The sequence below is a fragment of the Dreissena polymorpha genome, chromosome 6, assembly GCF_020536995.1.
Source record: "Dreissena polymorpha isolate Duluth1 chromosome 6, UMN_Dpol_1.0, whole genome shotgun sequence".
NCBI classification, from domain to species: Eukaryota; Metazoa; Mollusca; class Bivalvia; order Myida; family Dreissenidae; genus Dreissena; species Dreissena polymorpha.
In genome coordinates this window covers 44,357,733-44,373,698 of record NC_068360.1, presented here as the reverse complement: position 1 = coordinate 44,373,698, position 15,966 = coordinate 44,357,733, and the positions used below count along the sequence as shown (strand labels likewise).

The window sequence follows — 15,966 nt, the reverse complement described above, 5'->3', positions numbered from 1 at the left end:
TTGTTGTTATTGAGATGGAGGTAGTTATAATTGAAATAGTATTAGTAGTAGTTTAAGTAGCAAATGATGCAGTAGTTGGATTACTAACAGAAGCAGTAGTGGTGGTAGTAATAGTTGTTGTTGTAGTATTAAAAGTAATAGCAGGTGCGATATTTACAGTGGAAGTACTTCCTAAGTCGACGACCATGAACTTTTTTCCCACTAACGTGTGCCCGATTGCATTACTAAAGACAGCGGCTGCCTCGGGCTCCAGTGCCAATTTTATACGGTCGCCATCGATTCCAGACTTTATAGAGAAAAATAATCTTAAAAATGAGTCTGTATTTTCACCTAGTTATTTCAAGATAGAGCATAATTATGATCAAAGTAAAGCACATATAAACATGGCACTTGTTCGAGATTTACATGGATTACGTTTACATAGAGAAATCGATGTGCAACGGTTAATTTGTTTGTTTTTTTAAACGGTTTTGAACCTCATTCTCTGCTTCTCTCATGAACTGTTTGGCAGCTATGCCCCAGATGGCTGGTACAGTAATTATGTATCTGATGTCAGTTTCTCTCGACCCAATTGGTCTCATACTCAAAGCGTCCAAAATGTGTTTCTGTAGATATTTGAGCGACATCGCAAATATCGGTTTGGCTGGGAAAGTTTTACCTTCGAAATCGTCAACTGTTGCTAAACCCGATATGCGCTGCAAAAGTACATCTATCAAAATACAAGAGCTGCGCGGAAAGATACATAATCAGTATCGTAATAATACACCCCGCAGCGGCTGACATTATTTGTTCAACTCATTGATTTTCGTAACGAGAAGGTATAAAATGTGTTACCAAATTTATTTAGCGTTCAGGAAAAAAATACAATGGCAGTCTTGATTAGGAAACAAATTGTTTTGATGAGGATTTTATGATGCTATCGCATAGAACAATGGCCATTTTATGTAAATATATGTTTTGTTCTCAATAAGGGGTAATGCCCTCAGATCTTTCTTCGTAAACCTAGTTTAGAACCATAATTATGAATTCGATAGTGAAAACATTTGTATTGATTTTACAGTTATACTTAAAAAAATAATCATTCGTGACACGTGTACCTTAGAAACCATGATGCGCATGAAACGTTGAAGTTAATTGTAAATGTGACGATCTACCGGATTGTGAAAAACCATCGAAGGTCCTAACTCATTCGTAGCTAGTTGTGGACCGGTCGTAAGTGATTCCTGCAACTCGTGAGCTCACGAAAAATCGTGGTCAGATTGTTAACGTGTTTAAAATGTGGCCAGGACCTCAAAGACTGAATTTAATCGCAGTTGACTCGTAACAGCGTCGTAGTGCGTTCTTCGGCGTCGTAATGGAATCGTAGGTAATTCGTGACTCAATCGAAAAATCGGTGATCACGTAATATGTCTTCGAATCAGCTACGACTTTGTCAAGACTCACGAGTTCATCCCGAGTGAGTTGCGAGCCCGCTAAGATTCTCGCGATTTAAATCAATATCAATAGATATTGGCGACTAATTCATGGGTGCGTTCGGTGAGGTCCTAGCTTAGTCGTGACCGATCTGCATCGTTCGAAGTACAGTCGCAGTAGATTCTTACACATTGTAGTGAAGTCGCGACCCTATTCGCAAGACATCAACAGACCCCACGATTCGTCGTAACTCAATCGTACCAGTATCGTAAATGAATCGTAGATTGTCACGAGTGTTCCGGATTCAATAAATGTGATAAATCGTAGCGAATCTTGGGCTTGTTTTCATTGTGGAATAGGGCCATACAAGGGTTTCCTTGCGGGAGTATATGGAGTTTCATCATTTCTCACAGTATTCAGACATAAGCTAGAGATGTATGAAAATAATCCATCACAGGTGTTTTCTTTCTTGTGATAACGCAGAAACATGGCAATTCCACAATGTTCATGGTGACTTACATACTCTGTGATTATGTTATATACTTTACTTTAGTAATATAACAATTCTATTATGAAACACGGACAAAATATTAACTAAATTCTCGACGTTTAGTTGCAAATGTGTAAGTAGGAGAGTTTTCACGCATATCAGCCTGTCGATATTTTTTTTAATATTATGATTTTAATATTTTACCTAATCGAAAAGAGTTGGTCATGCTTTTGGTTCACATCAAGGTTTGTTTAAATATATGTACATGTATAAATAAATAAATAAATAAATATATAAATAATTATAATATATATATAATTATATATATTAAATGTCGATGTTATGTGTAATGCATTTGACGCTTGCATTTATATTTATCTTGTAAAAAAAGCCTTAAAGTATGAATACTAAAAAGATAGGATATGCTGAAATATGTTTGAAAATAATTTTTATGTTTACACTTTCCTATTAAAAATAAATAGTATCGTTGCTCGAAAATTGCTACTTGTGACACATTAATGCCGGATTAACAAACCTAATCCCTAGTTTCCAAAGTATGCGTTTTGACGAATTTTTTTATTGAGCCATGGTTTATGCTAATATTCTCTCACCCTTTAGACGGGAGACAAAATCGTACTGTAAATGATTCAGGATGAAAAGTAGATATGTGACAATAGGATATAGGACCTTATGACATGGTTGCCCACAACTCTTCAGGCTTGTTTACTATAATGCGATATGTTTAACATAGCTTTTAATTGAAATATATTTATAGTCGCAACATGATTAATACAATTTGGACAAAGCTCCATAATACTTTTAACGCATCCTACACGTAAACCTTTCGATTTAATCTCAAATGGAATTAACAAACATCTTACATACACATATTACACGATTATAAACACAAAATAGCAAAAAGAGTTCACCAACTCCGAAAAAAAACACGGAGTGAAAACAATTATTAACTGATGTGTGGCCTAACATGTATGTTTTAAGAAAAAGCATATTAGAAATATGCATTAATTAAGAATTTATTATTCAGGGGACGATTACGTTTGCAAACTTGATATTCACTGCATAAAACTTTCATGCGCGAAATTTAATGTCACCGCAGCGGGGTTTACAGTTGTGATCAAGCTCTCAATTATTTATCTAGAAGTAGCGTTCCTTACCTTAAACGTAAGATAACATAATCATCTCAAATGACACAGTCGCAATGTCCGACAAGGCCGATGTGTTATTTCTTGGATAGAAGTTGTTAACCTTATATCAGATTAAATATATTGAACCCTGCCAAATTACACAGATTTTTCATAATAATTCAATACACAAATTTGCTTTATTTGTCAATGAAATTTGATACTCGTAAAACTTTAGATCAACAAATGAATATTTATGATATAATAAGAAACAATGAATTTTATTGTTGGCGATGTTGTTTGTAATGAGTAATTAAAGAAGCAGCAAGCAAGGACTCGTGAACAGTCGGAGATATTTAGTGTCATTTTGAATCATTAATGCACTCGTTAGTATCATATGGGCATATTATCAAGACTCTTGAAATCATATTAAATACGGGGATTATGAAAATAGAAGTCGTATTCTATCAATAGAATTACTTTACAAGAACAGATGTATTCTTGTCCTAGTTCGAGCGAAGCGAATGAGAGGATTTTTTTCAATTGCATAAGAAAGTCTCCGGTAAGGGTCGTACATTGTATTGAATTGGCGGTAATAATGCTTGTTGAATAGCCTTTTGGCTTTGCGTAACTAACCAGTTAACACGTTACTTTTTTCATTGTCACCGTTCTCACGTGTATTTAAAAAACATGGCAGAGGAAAATTAAAATTGCGATACAAACGCCAAATTAAATTTACTTTTGAGTGAATTAAACAATATCAAAAACGAGTTTAGCGGGTCGGTTTTCAGTGTAACAGAGAAGGTAAAACGGTAAAATAAAGAAAAGGACGTTAAGTGGCGTTTTTAAGGTAACATAGTGCAATTTGATTGCAATGAGGTTATTGAAGACCGTCTCAAGCAAACAGACTGAAGCATTGAGGATGGCTTAACCAATTATTGTTGTGAGTAGGTAGCGGAAGCGTTTATCGTGAAAAAGAAATGCAACACATTTATACGAATCTTTCTTTTATTGAATAAGAAGGATATTGATTCACAAAAATGTTCAAAACATGTGTTCTCCAACGCTAGTTTTTATGCATAAATGTTGCATATGTTTTTCCAAGATGGTGGACACTGGAGAAAAGATATAAAGATTCTCGGCATAAGGGACAAAATCCCAGATAATTAACGATGTAATTAATAAAGTAAGTAGGGATTTATAAAATGCGTCCGTCAATAACGGTTTTCATAAATCAACAAATGACGGATTCTGAAACTTTCTTAGTTTGCAAGGGATAAGATTTACAACAAAAGTGATCTTGCTTTTTAGTTCGTTCGTTTGATTATTTTTAATGGAACAAAAGTGAACTTGTATTTAAGTGAAAAATTGCTATATCCTTCTATCTGTTAATAATCAGATATGTCATGACACAAATCAGATGTTCAAACATTTTCAAAGAGTGAGTAAAATAACTATTTACAACCAATGAACATGTTGTAGAAATATGATGGTTCCCACGCAAATTTAGTCTGTATATCCATCAGGACCTGCACATAAATGTTACTTCTTTATAAAACAATTTACCACACATTAAAAAAGCGCTTAATTTCTCGACCATTGTGGTTTGATCATTTTGAGTAAAACAGTGCATTTCTGAACAGTATCAATGACGTGGTTTATTGATTCATTTATGTATTTTCTTGTTGATTCTGTAATACATATTTGCTCTAACTTGTTGTTCAATGATACATGATTTATACACTAATACTAAACCAGCATTATTTTTTATCGATAATTAACTGTTACTTTTAAGATATTGTTTAAAAAAAACTGCTCACACTCTGCATATTATAACTGTTTTTATACAATCATCGAATGGTTTATGATAAATAAGTTATTGATACCTCAGTTGTTTCAAAGAAAACATCAATTGTTAGGGTTGTATTTTTTTAAAGTTTTTAACTTATTATCTTACTATTCTTTTACGTAGAAATAAATGTTAATAAGTATTTTATCGCCATACATTACCATGTACTTTTTCATGAACGGTCTAACATCATGTTTATTTTTCTGCAAGCGGCCTAGCCTTAAAGTAGATGATTGACAGATAAATAAGCTCATATGATTACCGATGTATCTATGTTAGCTGTAGGCGTTATTGTAATGCATAAGGACCGAAATATAAATGATAAAACATTACGTGTGGAAACTGTTTTTTTTTGCGGCGACATAATTAAACCCGGCGACTATATGTGGAACTATGAGAATATACAGAGCGAGATACCCGTATAGATGAAATTGTTCAAATGCAAACAAATATGTTTCACGTATACATACGTACACATTGATAATCTTTGAAGTTATAGTGACAATGTTTTGATAATAGTAAATCAGTAAAAGTTTACTATAATCAACGGCTTTAGCCTTAGTATAAACCTATATATTTAAGTTGTATTGCATCAAAAGTCTTTGGCTTATTGAGGAAAGGATCACGTCCGTTCCCTGGGTACAATCACATTTATTTGATTTATTTAAGGTAGTTTAAAGAACGCTCCCAATTTAAAGATTGAACGCTAGACCTTACAGTCGCTAAGCGGATACAATATCCGATACGCCACAGCGATATAGGCAGCTTACAATTCCAGAAGCTAAAAAGAAACTCCCCAAAATTACACGGAGTTTTATATAAATCTAACAGAACGATGTTTAAAGCATTGTGTTTCATCAAATAAATGAATAAGATATAATTGTGTGGCTGAATGACTTTTTTTATTGAAACCTTTCTTATGTTTTGTTCACAATATTATCCTGATATTTATTAATGTATTGCCATGCAGGGTTATCAAACAAGCCTTTGCTCGTAAATTATGTTGCACCTATTATCATATTAGTTTTTTATTCATATTTGTTTTCATTATTCAACACTGCATCTATGCATGGCAAATAATTAATACACACATGATTTGAACATAGTAACACCAGAAAATATAAACCAATAGTAAGATTATAATTTCATCACTAGATTTATCTAATTATTGCTACTAGGAACATAATTGAATGGCAATAGACGAAGTTTCCAGAAATATACACAGAAAAAAAAGGTTAACAATAACACAACTGAACAAAACTGGCGTCACCGCATTGCAGCGGTTAATGAAGAAATATGTGGGGTTCAAATTGCTATTAGGATGGTACAACCTCATACTCATTAAACAGTTAAGTGTATAATAAAAACAAAACTTAATTCTATCACAAGCATCACCAAAATAAAACATCACTTAAAAGTAATAACTGTTTATATTATAACACTCCATAATATTACTACTCCAAGAACTTTATCTATCTTAAGAACGATATGTTGAAGCAAATGCGTTTACTCTTCATCTCTTCATTTTTAATACAAGGCCTAAATACATAATATGGTATCTACCGCATTTTCACATCAGCGTAATGAACTTCAAAGAAGAAGCCGTTGTGAAGGTCGTGAAAGCCAGCTCACATAGTCGTGTTGCTTATGTTTGCATTGAACTAAATAACAATGATAGTTGCATTTATAATAATTTCAAACCTTTTCCCCAAAGTTTGCATTAGTAAGTCAGTAATACTCTTATATTATTACACAAGGACATGGCAAATGCTCAAAGATTAATCGATTCACATTTAATTACATAAAATATACGAAGCAAGACAAAGTATTAACCTTCGAATTAACATAATCGGCACCAGAATGTTTTCATCTCATCATTTTACTATCCATTTATATTATTGCATACAAGTGTGCAGGTTAATAATACATTACATCGTTATGTTTTCCTGATGTTTCAAGTGCTTAGGCACTTCTATGAGTATACAGTCTGCCGTTCATCGATCTTGGGAATAACACGTTTGCCCGAAGACAACGCCAAAATGCCTATATGGGCAACTAATTTTTTTACATAGGGCAACTATAGCACAAATACACAAAATTATATAACAACTATGTCAAACAAATTATCCAAAATACATCGTAGTGCATCAATTTTACATATTAGGTAAACGCTGATTTCCATATCACCATTTGACCAAGGTGTGTGGACAATATGAAAGTAAAAAATGTCTTTATGGATATTTTATTTCATATAATTTACGTGACTATGCTATATATCTTTATGATTGCCTATATCCGAGTAGGTATGTATAAAAAAATAGGCTAACAGTATATAATGCACAATACTAATTTGCGAGCACAGAGGGCATTTACGCGGCCGATCTCGTGTATATTTAGCATAGTGATACATGGTATTATGTCGCTCAGACTGTACAACGTCCAAAGACCGTGTTTTCACTATTCGTTCATATCGTCAGACATGACTTGTCGGCAATGTTCTGCGTTTTTTTATCTTATATGACGCGTAAGAATAAGAAAACTACAGTTTCGATGTAAAGACAAACCTGGAATTAGTACAGATTCTTGACTTATTTAAATTTAACGTTTAACGATAGTATAATCAAAAGTGTTGTAATTTTGTGTAATGCAAAGTCCCTTGTCTTTTTTTGTTCGGGATATTGTATATTTGCTTGCAAAGCAGATAGCAGCGTTGCTACGAACACAAATCAGTTTCAAATAAAACAAACTCACACAAGCTTTGTTGATTTTTAATTTATACAATTTTTCCAGACTTAAAACTATGTTCATAGCATTTCACTGACGCATTGCTAGACAGTGCTAAAGTGACAGTCATTGACGTAAGATACCAAAGACAAAAATAACATGACCTAGCTGTCTAACATGAAAAATATATTTAAATTGTTAAAATATTTGACTTTAAATCCATACTCAATATAAAAAGTTATATGTTAAAAAACAATGACATATTTAACTTGAAACTGTTTCAATGAAAACGAAAAAAGTAAATGGTATATGGATGGATCATCTTTTTGTGGGATGGAAGTGGCATTGAATTTGAGTCTTCACACTAAATCAACTTGTTTCCGCGGTACCAAATATTCCATGATGTCAGATGACGTATTCAAGTCGGACTCGATTGATAAGATACGCTTTATTAAACACAATTCAAAACGCCATGTTTGTAACGAATATATAATTTACACCAATGTGAAAAGATAGTTCTGTCTCATTTACAAATGTAAACCACCTTGAAGCGAAACATACTATTAATATAAAAATAAGTGTGTGCCTAATGTTGATGCATCAATTCCAAATGACACAAGCAACTTTGTAAAATTCAAATGAATCAAAGGGAGTAATCGTTTCTTAAAATTATATACTATTTATTGTATTCAATAACATAACAATGGGGCATTTTACAGTGATGTAATTAAGCATAAGTACTAATATCTAAAAAAATTCATATATTAAAATAACATGATAAAAACCAACTTATTACAATATTGGATTTGGCTCAATCTGGTCTGTCCCAAAAACTTAGCTAGGTGTCATCGTTTTTACACATCAACCTACTAATCGGTACTTAAACTTCCCATCGATATGCTTTTTCTATGCAGATCACTTAATAACATGACTGTTTGTATCACTTAAATTAAATAAATACTTTTGAAATATGTGATATAATCGAAGTAGTTGAAAACAAGTTCACCTTGTTGTATTATTGTTTTAGAGGTAACTCTCCATTAAAGTGCGGAAAACAGGCTTATCTGCATCGTGTCCACATACGTTGCTTTCCAATCGACCTAGTGTGCTTGTGCGCGTTGTATGATGGGAAATAGAAATTCATTTTTCCTCCGGTATGTACATGGGCGCTTTCTCTAGACATAAATTCACCATAGTAAGGTAGGGCGTAACTATATTCATACACTAATTATGTGCATCAAATGATTTTGCAGACAACCATTTAATATGGACTAAAGAAAACAAAACGAGTCCATTTCAAATAAGTATGCTTTCATTTGTATTCGGCAGTGAAAGAAGGAACTACATGGCAAAGATTGTACAAATATGTCATTGCATATATATCTATAATACAACTGTTTAAATTATTACGACCTTAATGTTATAATGTAAAGACATGGCTTCTATTTAAAATTAAGACATACTAGTTGTTTCATTCTTCGTCGGACTATGTGTCGCGCAACAAAGTAAATTATCACAATATTGAATTAAATATCATATTAAAACAAAGTTAATTATCAACAAAAGGAAATCAAATATTATTAAATTAAATATCATAATAAATATAAGGTAAATGTTATATAATATATTAATATACTAAATATTATAAGCATTCGAAAAGTATTAGCAAACGAAATTAAATATTATTAGCGGATCATGAAATTGGCAAATTTCCTCTATAAGCAGCATAGAACATAAAAAGATTAAATCTAGCATCGTGGTGCATGGAAGTTAAGTCGAAAGATAACACACCAATGACGGGTAGTTATTTTTATTGGCATTCATATATGAAGGCCATTATGAAATTTCACGATAAAACCCGTCGATAGTTGTATTCGTGCGTAACATATGGACGGATATGGCTTGGGAGCATTGTCAATTTTGAATCAATACCGAGAATCATAATTAAGAAATCATTGAACATGAAAGACGAAAATACCAGATAGATAGGGCATATTGTGACTTCTAATTATAGCTATTTAATGAATTAACGGATACATGTTTCAGTATGATGCCAGATGTCCAGTACTTCTAAATAGAGATGCGGCTCGGCCTATGTTAGGAAGTAGGATAGGTTTTTTTGTATTTCTGTTATAGTATTTTGATCATTTTTATAGAACCGTTAGAATCAGTACAGTCTCACTGGGGGCTAACGAGGTATAAGCGTAGTCCGTTTCGCTACGAAGTCGGGTATATGTTTTACTACGAAAACATTGTGTACATACACATGACATCGAAGAACGTATTAGTGGAAATTTGTGTTTAAAACAGGTAAGATTATGCTTTTGTAATAACGAAACTCTGAATTTAAGCACAATGACATGTCAGAGGTCTGTTACATCAAATTATGATTCAACATGTGTCTGGTTTATGCGTTAAACATTAAATATACCGCTGATTTATCAAACCGAAGTCGAGTTTTATTTTACAAAAATGCAATTAAGGTTTACAACTATGTTTAACTGACACAATTTTACAATTTCCATATTGATGTATGTATCGTTAAGCCACTTGTGTGTTCAGAAATGTGTAGGGTGACCCAGTTATCAGAAATAAAGGCTAAATAGAATGATCATGTCTCTGACAGTATACGTATACGCCTCGCCACGACAACGCTTTAGCGTGTATGCGTTTCTCACAGAGGACGTATCGGTTATCTCTCAAAGGGGATATAAAGAAAATGTTTTTTTCTAAATACAGAGCCATGGAGTGGCTGTATGTTTCCTTCGAGGAAGAGATAGTAACAACGACACAACATGATCCGAAGCGCACAGTCGACATGATAATGCACATTATTATGATAAAATTAAATTCACGACTAGGCCAAAGGAACCGATCAAAATCGAGAATCCATTTATAAGACGACAGTTGAGAGTCGAGTACCTAATGTCGTCGGTCTCAATAAAAATTACGCATCTTCACCTTGTGACAATCCCTTATACGTTCTTTTGGATAGAGACCGACGATAGGTTTTTAGCATACGGTATTCTTTATCAAATAACATTCGATTCCTGTTATGTTATCTCGAAACTCTGCTTATGTCAAAGTAAATCCCATGTCCCAACTTCGATCCTTCCTTATCTCATACGGATTTTGATTATTACATTTTATCTATCAAAGCGATTTTCTTGAAAATCGGTATCGCCAACTTATAAATTTCATGTTCGTATACATGATTTTACTTGTAAAATCAACACCTGTAACAGACGTAAGGTGTGGAAAGACACCCAATGGCACAAATCCACAATTTCCTAATCAATGTATTGTTGTTAAAGCGTGGCAGTGGGTTTCTGTCACATGTTATTGTTTACTGCGTATATGACGGCCGGTAAATTTACCTCGTGTTATAACGCGGTTAAGGTCCGGTCTCACTATGATGCCGGCGGAGCCCCGGTGCATGATCAGGCATCTACCGGGATGAACCGGTGCTCCACCGGGATGAACCGTAAACAACCGGGGCTCCACCGGTTATATATTTGAATGTTTAATACCTCCGGGAGTCACCGGGAATGACCGACAACGACCGGCGTGGCACTGTAAACAACCGGGAACAACCGGGACGGCACCGTAGCTCCACCGGGGCCCAAACAGACCCTGGCATATCTACGGGGAGCTGGTGAATGCCGACAGAGGCCCGGTATAGCTACGGTATATTATTAAACCGGCGCTCTGACGGTGCCATCCCGGTTATTCCCTATGCAGTCCCGGTTGTTCCCAGTGCCAAGCCGGTCGTCGCCGGTCCTTACCGGTGACTCCCGGTTCATCCCGGAGGTATTGAACATTTTAATACTTTCTGCACTGAAAGGCTTTCTGTCAAAATATCATCAAAAACATCATTTGATTGTGGAAATGTACACGCCGTCACATCCGACTCTTCACTTTCAGAATCAGAGTACAGTATAGTTTTTTCAAGCTGCCCGGATATTGTGGCTACATTGTCCGAAGGTACCACTGGCTCAAGAAATATCTGACAATGGGCAGATTTTGTTGGTGTGTTAATTCGTGATATCTTTCGCACAGGACTTTCTGTCACTGTAGATTTTGTCGGAATTAAAAATTTGCCAGAAACCGGATTGAATGTAATATTTTCAGCATACTTTTTAATGTCGCCACCCATAATATTGAACGTTCGATTTCTGTATTGTTCACCTGGTGCAGTGTCACAAGGCATCTCCCACATAAAGGAAACCTTTTCGTTTGGCTGCTCATGCGCACAATGAAGCACAGCATCTTTTGCACTGGGAAATGGCAGTCTGCAGTAACTGCAAACTGCATGTGATATGTCCTGAAAAGGATACAGATACTTCGTTGAGTAACCTATACATTATATTTGTACTTCGTAGCACAACTAATACATGCTCTGTGCGAAACCTATACAAAAAGCGACTTGTAATTTCCTTCGAAACAAAGCATTTGAATAACTAAAATACATTTTCGTAACTTTTTTTTGTACTTTAAAATGTGTAATGTACAATGAATCAAAGTAACATGTAGTTTTATTCAATTTAAGTTACCGTAATTGGCTATTTTAACATAAAAACTACCTTATGCAATGCTTCAAATCAAAATATTTCGATTTTACCTCAAAATAAAAGTAAAGGTTGAAACTACGCACATTTATTATTAATTTGTTATTGAAAATAAGTGCCTACCATTACTGGATCCTCCGTACTCTCATCCATAAACACCAGAAAAGATGAAACTCGCCTGATTAAGTAGTGTATGTACACAATGTTTTCGTAGTAAAACATATACCCGACTTCGTAGCGAAACGGACTACGCTTATACCTCGTCAGCCCCCAGTGAGTCTATGCAATTATTTATTATTATAACCTTAGATTGTAAATTCTTAGAAATTATATGAAAATAAAATTAACATAAGATAAAGATAATACACAAATGACGGGTATTTGTTTTGATTGGCATTCAGATATGATAGCAATAACGGAACTTCAAGATAAAACCCGTCGAGAGTTGTATTCGTAAGTAATATATGGGCGAATATAGGTTGGGAGCGGTGTCAATATTGAATCAATACCGACAATCACAATTAAGCGAGCACACTTTTATTGTTATAGGAATAATATATATTTATTATAAATATTAATTTTTAAATTTATATATTAAATTCTCAAATAATGAAATCATAAAATACTATTTAGCACTTATACAGCAAAGACCAAATTAATACGCTTGCATAAAATCACAGTTTTATAACATTGCAAGGTATCGACGGAATATTGATCGGCGTATTATCTCATCGCATTATTTTTCTAGAACATTCTCTGTTTGCATAGTTATAAATAAACAACGATCGACTTCTAATTGTCCTACTACCTGCCGGCGCAATGATGCATAAACTGATTTCGTTAAATTGAGCTTATGTTTTATTTTAGATGTAAACAAAAATAATATTAGCAATTCGCCTACATATATTCGCCAATTTATTGAGAACAATCGGTTTCTAAAACTAACACTTTGAATACGCAGATATCAAATGGACAATATAAATATATGTTATTATTTTCAAAACACAGTTCGTGAAACTAAATAAATATATCTAACAAAAACAGAACATACAAGGTGCTCTCATGAATTAAGGATTAAAGCTTAGAGTTATACACAATTAAGCACGTGCACCATTTCTTACAATGACACATTCAAATTAGTAATTGTTTAGTCTTCATTCTAAATATGAAATATTGTAAGAAGCTTATTTTATGACAGATATATTGACATCTATCATATAAGTATAATTGCTGATGTCTGCCCTATCGTTATGGTGTGTTGGCGGACACGCCAAGCAACATATACCTCAATTTGTCTTTTTTTGCGGTTATATCGGTCGTTTTGTCGCTATTCATTGCCGCAAACACGCAAGAACAATATGTCGGAAAGAAGCCATGATTTTAGTACTACATAAGAATGCATCAGATAGCAACTCACCGTAGAAGGTAAAGTTTTATCGCAATATTAGAATACGTATATTCGATAAAAACATTATCAACGTTATGTATTTAATGTGACCTCATTACAACAAATGAAGTTTAAATAAGACACTCAGAAACAAACACCGGTGGTTCATTTTCACAACACATTCTTTCAGTTCAGTGTTTAATAGTTAAAATAATTCTTGTAAAGAAATTATCTAGAGGTCCCAACATTCAATCTTTATCACTTCCAATATCATATTATACTTGTCTTAAGCCAAAGACACCAGTTAACAATTGCTCCAAATGTTAATTGCAATGGTGCGAGACGATACTGTGTTCAAAACATGTGCGAAAATAAACAAATATATCAATAATCGCAAACAAATATATTCAATATAAACTCCCATTTGAAGGATAAGCGTCGTATGCTGGAGATTTTAACAAACCCGAAATTTCAGTTACCCAATCACACTCCGAAAGTTCTACATGTTTATCTATTTAGCGGCTTTTCTCAATAATTTCCTTTTCCGTAATGCCTAGTATGATATTATTTGCATTATAAAATTACCTTTAGAGGGGCTCTATTGACTTTTATGTCTTATCGTAGTTCATGCATTACAAACGGTATTAGGTCTTATTTGTTTATGCCTTATGATCAGCATCAGAGCGGCTTTAAAATAGATTGATAAAACCCAAAAAATGACATTTGGTTTTTGTTAAGACTTCAGCATTTAAAAAAAAATACTTAAGAAAATTATTGATTTTTTTGTATGTATGACTATTAATATAAATAAGAAAACATTAAAATTTAAAACTTGGAGTACATGCATTATTTAAACTGTAACATGTTATTTATGGATAATCAAACGTATAAACAATCAAAATATTTAGTATTATCATTAATACTGGAAGTTTTATAACATATTTTTTTCAACGGATACAAAGATATCAATACTGTTCCAAGAGGATTGTATAGTTGATATATCGTAACCATTTTAATTGGCAATGTCTAGTGTAAGCGTCTTCACTTTTCCAGTGTTGATGTGTTCACACAAAACACGCAGATCCGTGTCGCCGAACAAGAACGTTACCTCAATTTTCTGATGTCATTCTCAAAATCAATTTGAAATCTTCCTACGATCTCACAGCCAGGGTCAGTTGTGAACATTGTTTTCTGTTCTAAATATAACAACATAATCGGGGTTTTCAGTCGGGAAAAATGCGTGTGTCACCTTGTTATCAAATGGCACATCTTCATTGACTCTTACAAAGACCCTGAACACATCTTTTACCAACCATTCACCGTTCATGAATATTTTCTTTTCCATCGAGTATTTTTTCTCAAAATCATAATCAAAAATTTCTACCCCGTACGTGTAATCCATAACTCTGGATGATATGATGTTAGGTTTGTGTCCGAACATAACGGCTCCTTTCAACACGGCCAATCCCGGCTCCTCCGGAACTATTAACCGTACCGCTTGAAGTTCTTTCTGTATCCTCTGTTGGACATAAGGACTCTCTGCAAACCCTCCAACTAATATTATAAGACCGACATCTTTCATTCTTTCTTCCTTCAGAACGCTGCTTATGTGATTCACTATTGCGGAGATCTGATCAGTGGAGAAACTTTGCATGATAGATGGATGTATACCAAGTTTATCTTTACCTCTCACAAATACCTTTTCACCAAACATCAAAGATGACAGTCGGTCTGATAAAGACTGATGAAAATGCTCCTCATCATTTTCCTTCAAAACCACTGGGATGCGAAATGTGATGTCGGTCTGAGAATTCCTCTTCTTTACCTCAAAGTCACGCATCATATCAAAGTAATCGTACATTTCATCCGCTTGCATAGCAGTAAGAGCCCTTGTCCCAAATATCTCTGCCATAAACTGTGTGAAGTTTGCATCAACATAGATGCCTCCCCATGTGCCACCGCAAGGGGTGTGGATATTTTTGAGTGACCCATTGCCTTTTCTCTCGTGAACAGATATGTCAGCGGTACCACCTATTAATTTTAAAACAACTGTATACGTATGAAGAGGAAATATTTCCCTCATTGTGTATTTACTAAGCTCCAATTAGAAATCCTCACAATATTCTATGATTAACTGAACATTTGGGATCAATGCAAAATCTTTTTTTTTTAAACCTTTAAAGACAACAGCCTCTGCTTTTGGAATTTTTAATGTAAAACAGTATATATGATATAGCATTCACATTCAGGAAATTGCCTTAATTTTTTACGGGCTTTTTGAATATGAATCTTCTTCTGACTTTAATGGAACAATGAAAAATATATAATACGTCACGAAGGCAAGTTTATGTTTCGACAACTGACAGCGTATTTGTAGAATTTCATATACTTTA

General features: G+C 33.9%; 2 protein-coding genes across 6 annotated transcripts in view; one reads left to right on the top strand and one right to left on the bottom strand.

Moving 5' to 3' along the window:
• LOC127836369 (heat shock 70 kDa protein 12B-like) overlaps positions 1-15,966 on the bottom strand; it is a 349,365-nt gene that overhangs the window by 199,672 nt on the left and 133,727 nt on the right. For 2 of the 4 annotated variants that reach the window (XM_052362972.1, XM_052362975.1), the window contains exon 5: positions 15,260-15,604. The exons of the other annotated variants lie outside the window; for them this stretch is intronic. In XM_052362972.1, coding sequence (XP_052218932.1) covers positions 15,260-15,604 — 345 coding nt within the window. The remainder of the gene's footprint in view (positions 1-15,259; positions 15,605-15,966) is intronic. 4 annotated transcript variants of the gene reach the window in all.
• LOC127836371 (monocarboxylate transporter 12-like) overlaps positions 1-15,966 on the top strand; it is a 322,224-nt gene that overhangs the window by 254,705 nt on the left and 51,553 nt on the right. The window lies entirely within an intron of this gene.